Source organism: Aedes aegypti, chromosome 3 (genome assembly GCF_002204515.2).
Source record: "Aedes aegypti strain LVP_AGWG chromosome 3, AaegL5.0 Primary Assembly, whole genome shotgun sequence".
In the NCBI taxonomy this organism is placed as follows: Eukaryota; Metazoa; Arthropoda; class Insecta; order Diptera; family Culicidae; genus Aedes; species Aedes aegypti.
In genome coordinates this window covers 314,090,391-314,095,762 of record NC_035109.1, presented here as the reverse complement: position 1 = coordinate 314,095,762, position 5,372 = coordinate 314,090,391, and the positions used below count along the sequence as shown (strand labels likewise).

Below are 5,372 nucleotides of genomic sequence, written 5' to 3'. Positions count from 1 at the left end.
GCAGCAAATCGTGGAAGAATCCCAAAAAAATCTTCGGAATAATTCCTGAAAGAATCTCGAGATGACTACTTGGGGATATCTTTATATGTATCCGTGGAGGAATCCGCGGAGGAAACTCTGGAGAAATTACTAGGAACATTTATTGAGTAATGCTTGAAGATATCTTTGCAAGAATCTTTGTAGAGATTTTCCTGAAGGTTTTCCTGAAGGAACACCATTTCCTTCAAAAACAGGTTCCAGGTTCCCTTGTGCTATTGCGCCCAGAATGGCCATACCCACAAAAACTGTCCAGAGTTCTATTCTAGGGATCCATATCTTTCATATGAAGCTAAAAAACGAATATCGGTTCAAAAATTTAGTTTTGATTCCTTCAGAAAAATTTCCAGAGATTTTACCAGGTAATTCTTCATAAATTTGTAAATTCGTCCACAGATTATTCCAGTGATTTTTTCCAGAAAAATAAAGACAGAGATTTCTGCAGCAAAATCTTTACAGTAATTCTCCAAGGATTCTTTCAGCAGTTTACCCAGGTAATCCTCCCGAGATTTTTTCAGCAATTTCGACAGGAGTTTTTTTTTTTCAGAGATTGCTCCAGACAACTAATTTTATGGTTCCACCAAAAGCCGTCCCAAAGATTTTTTTAAGGAATCCTCCAGACATTTCCCGGGAATTCCTCCAAAAAACTCCGGCAAGAATTTTTCCAGGGATTTTTTCATAGATTCCTCCAGGATTTCTCCGAGTTTTCTTCCAGGAATTTATCTACGGATTTCTCCAAAAATGTCTTCATGGATGGAGTATCTGAAAAAAAATCTTGAAGGAATCCCCTCCCTGAAGAAAACTTCGGAATGATTCGTGGAGGAATTTCGGGAGGACTACCTGTGGAATACACTGAATGCTTCCTCAAAGGAATTTCTAGAGAAATACCTGGAGTAATCCTGAAAGAATTTGTCCTAGTGTAACCGCTAGAGGAATCCCTGAAGAAATCCTTGGAGACATCTCTGCAAGAATCCCAGTAGATATTTTTTCTGGAGGAATGCTTGAAGAAGTATCTGGAAGAATTTCTGGAGGAATTGCTGAAGGTGCTCCTGGAGCCCTGTTTGATCCAGTCTTAAAAAAATCAAGTAGCGTCCAAAATTTCTTCGTGAAGGAATGACTGTCGATAACGTTGTATTAACCACTGTAAAGATTATCTTGAATAAATTTGTGGTTAAATCCCTAGGCATTGTGATGTTTCTCAATGCTTCATTCACCTCACAACCGAACACCATGTAATCGGCACCAGTCCCAGTGATTTATCCCCAAAAATTCCGTGAAAAGATCATCCAAATCCCGTCCCCAAATCCCCTTTCACACCTATCCTTCCCATCCATATGATCATGACTTTCACTCCGCGTTGAAAGTACGTCAATGGAAACTCTTCTCGCCCAACCTCACAGCCCTAGCTCCTAAACTCATCTCGCATTGTACGTACCGTTGGTTGCGTCCTGCAGTTCCTCCATCAGCGACACCACGTGATGATAGCGTTGGGCGCCATTCTGCCGTACCACGGCATTCAACCGGTTCATCTCGGACCGCAGCGAAGCCACGCACTCCTGCAGCGGTTGAACGGCTGAACTATCCTGCTGCCGGGAGCAATCTTCCACCAGAGCCTTGAGAGCTCGAACGTCATATGCTGGCGAAGTCGTCGCACCTTCCGCCGATCGCTCCGAAATAGACGACGAAACATTGACACTGTCCGGTTGGCTGACCGAAGGGAAGTTCTAAAACGACAAGCAAAAGTGTTAATTCCTCAACCATCAACCGCCCATCTAGACCTACCTTATCGCTACCTTCCACCAGTTGTGCCATGCCCGTTCGCAGTGCCGCTACTTCGTCGCGCAAGTCCTGTTTCTCCTGTCGCTCGGCCAGAATCTGATCCCGGAGGGCTTGCAAATCGTCGAAAAACTGCAGCCGCGATTCCGTTAGGATCCGTTCGGATTCTTCGAACAGTCGCAACCGTTCCAGGGCCGTCACCAGCTGGACATCCCGCACCTGTAACTGCTGCAGCAGGAAGTCTATTTCCTTCCGTAGCTTCTCCTCGTTCAGCTGCTGCTCGTGCAGCGAGCTTTGCATCGAACCTCTTTCCTCGCTGAGATCCGCGATCATGCGAGCCGAATCGTCCAACTGGACTGCCTTCACCGTTAACTCCGACCGAATCTCATCGGACTCCATCCGCTGCAACTCGTTCGACAGCCTGAGGTTTTCAATCACCGTGCTCTTCTCCTCCGATGTTGACAAGGAGTGTCTGAGTTCCTGCTCGAGCTGATCCACCTTCCGCTCGCTAATTTGAAGCAGTTCCTTCAAGCGCTTGTTCTCCTTATCCGTCACCTGCTTCTCGCGCAGGTCGGCGAGTATCCGCTTGAACGCGCTCCATATGTCTTCATTAGCCTTCAGGAGACAGTTGGTCTCCATTGCGGCAACTAATCGCGCTTTTTCGCTTTTCAGCTGTTGGCACTCCCTTGCCATGCCATCCAAATCGCTCTCCAGCAGCATGTTTTTCTCCCGAAGTCCTGCCATTTCGCATTTCAGCGAAGACATTTTGCTGACATCTTTCTCCAAAGCCTCCACCTGCTGCTCTGCCACCCTTCTAGCCCGACTTTGTTCCTTGACCTTCTTGAACAGTGTTCGATTGTTCAGCTCATATCGCTTCAACTTCTGTCGATGCTCGTTTTCAATCACCTTCAGCAGAATCTTCAGCTCTTTGGTGTCATCCTCCGGAATAGGGTTCCCATGCTTTGGACAAACGTTACCACTTCCTCCGCTCTTCGCCTCCGAATCGCTACTGGCACATGTGCTACCCTCAGCGCTACTGCTACTAATGCTCACGTACAGTCCACCCTCTTCGTCCTGTACAATTTTTTCCTGCAAATCGGAAATCTCCTTCCGCAGTCGTTGCACCAGTTCCTCGCTCTTACGAAACTTTTCATCGTGCTCGGCATACTGACCCAGTTTCAGCTCCAGGTCCAAGTTCCTCGACTGAATCCGATGGAAGTTCTGCAGCAACTGCTCGTATAGGGCACGAGCCTGCGATTCATTCAGCTTCAACGACGCTTCCAGCTCCATCCTGCGCTGCTCCAGCTCCCGACAGTGGTCGTTTACTCGGACCAGCTCCTGCCTCAAATGTCCAATTTCAAATTCCTTCACACCGAGTGCCCTTCGCGTATTTTCAAAGTTTATCGATAAAACTTTCAGCTGCGCTCTCAGATGTCCGATGCTGACATCTAGGTCTCGTTTGGTAAAACTGTGCCGTGCAATTGTCGCATGCAGTTCGGTGTTTTGCTCCGCCATTCTGTCTCTGTCATTTTTCAGCTTGCAGATGTCGGCTTCTAGGGAACCGATCCGGCGTTGGGTGTCCGTTTCTTTGTTTTTGTACGATTGGATGAGCATCTCCTGGTTGGAGAGAGTGTTTTGCAGCAGTTCAACATTCGTCCGCAGGTGATTGTTTTCACGCTCATGATTCTTGTTCGAATCGAGAAGCGATTGGAGTTTTTTCCCAGCATCATTTTGCTTGCAAACATGCTCATGCGCTATCAATTCAGACACTTTCTCTAATCGGCTGGACGCTTCAATGGTTTCGAGCCTCGCCAGCAGATTTGACTTCTCGGCTATCGCTTGCCGTTCCACTTGCTCCGCACTGCGTATCACTTGCTGCAATTCTACCTTCAATCGCTCCCCGTGAGCCTTCTCCAAACTTAATCGATTGTCAAACGATAGATTGGCTTCCCTCAAATTGGCGTTTATATTTTGGCACACATGTAACTCATTCCGGAACCAAGCTTCGGAAGCTTTAACCGAGCTTATCTCACTGCGCACTTCCAGCAGCATTTTCTCCAGCTTCCGAACATCGAACGAGAGATTCTCTTTATCACAGTAAAGCTCCGCTATCTTCTCTTTCAGAATCCCATTCGCCCGATCTTTGCAATCCAATTGGATTCTAATCTGATCCAGTTCCGACCGCAGCTTATAAATTTCCAATCCACGCTCGCTACCGCCAACGGAAGCAACTGCCGTCTGCAGCTGCTGCTTCAAATCGTCTACCTCCTGCTGCAGCGCTATCTTTTCATCTATCACCCGTTGGCATTTTTTGTTCCATTGCAGCTCTACCTCGTTGCGAATTTCATTCCACTTGTACTTATACGTCAGCAGCTCCGTCTTCGCTCGGTACAACTCCGTATTCAACTGTACAAATCTCTGGTGCAACTCCTGCTGTCCTCCGGGACTGACTGCCACGGGCTGTCCCTTGTTAGAACTCTCCGAAAACGAGAAATTACCCGAATCATAATTCCCGACGCTTCCATGATGCAGCACACTTAAAATTTCGTCATCTTCTTCTTCCGCTTGGGGCACCGTCGTCGCATCGGAATACAGACTCTCCGGCCCGCTGCAAGCACTTCGGCCGTCCGTAAGCAACCGATGCCAGCTCGGATTGTCATTCTGACCGGATCCGGACACGTCCCCCATGGGATGGTCCAATTCGTCCGACATAACCCAGACCTTTCGACCTCGCTGAATTTCACACACACCTCACTGACCAGTCCACCATTTGTATCACACTTCAGCAGCTGCCATGATGGCATAATTTTTACCATCGAAAATCTCGGATTTAAATCACTCCACCCGGTTTGCGATGCACTGCAATTATCATTTTAAAAGGCATTTGACACCGATAACGCTGCAAATCGCGACGACGATGAAATCAAATTCATTTTTTCTCCCATTTACGGTTTGCACACTCTCGGCTATCTTCTTCACTTGTGGTCTCGATGCGCACTTTTTCGGGAATGACGTCGACTCGGAGTCGGATCGCTAGCAGGAAAACAAACAACAAGCAAACGCAGACAGGATGGGGTAGCAAGGTATTCATATCGGTATAGGTACGTATGTGTTTGGGTAGGCAAGAAGGAAGGTAGATGCTGTTAAAATATACAGCTGCTCGCGAACGGGATGAGTAATCCGAAAATGTAACGGAAATTTTACCTCTACCGTAAGTAGGTAATCAAAGAACTAGCTAGGATTTTTCTGCCTAAAATCGAGTATGATTAATTTTTTCAACACATGGTGAACATTTCAGTTATTATTTTATTAATCACGATGGAAACGTGTGATTTTTTTTAAAGAAATAACCAAATTTATAGGACATGGTACATTTTCCCGCACTTTTTATAGGGACGGAGTAAGTGGATCAATTATAATTATTATTACCTATTCATATATAATTATTATTAACTATTATTACCATATATTGGCAGACTACTTATGCATATTTGAATAAGTTTTAATATCCTCAAATGTTGTTTTATTTAATCTTTTTCAATTTCTAGCTTACATTTGTC

The 5,372-nt window shown here is 46.0% G+C and overlaps 1 protein-coding gene across 1 annotated transcript; it reads right to left on the bottom strand.

Annotated features, from left to right (window-relative positions):
* Positions 1-562: 562 nt before the first annotated feature.
* LOC5573365 (girdin) lies at positions 563-4,847 on the bottom strand. The gene is made up of 2 exons (XM_001660796.2): positions 1,819-4,847; positions 563-1,760 (listed from the first exon to the last, which is right to left on the bottom strand). Exons 1-2 carry the CDS (start codon positions 4,522-4,524, stop codon positions 1,452-1,454), a joined length of 3,015 nt encoding a protein of 1,004 aa, XP_001660846.2. The 5' UTR covers positions 4,525-4,847; the 3' UTR covers positions 563-1,451.
* Positions 4,848-5,372: the final 525 nt, after the last annotated feature.

Excerpts from the sequence above, each read along its gene's own strand:
- LOC5573365 (XM_001660796.2), bottom strand. The coding sequence starts at position 4,524 with ATGTCGGACGAATTGGACCATCCCATGGGGGACGTGTCCGGATCCGGT. Across the intron at positions 1,761-1,818 it reads TGGTGGAAGGTAGCGATAAG|AACTTCCCTTCGGTCAGCCA; the intron begins GTAGGTCTAGAT and ends TTGTCGTTTTAG.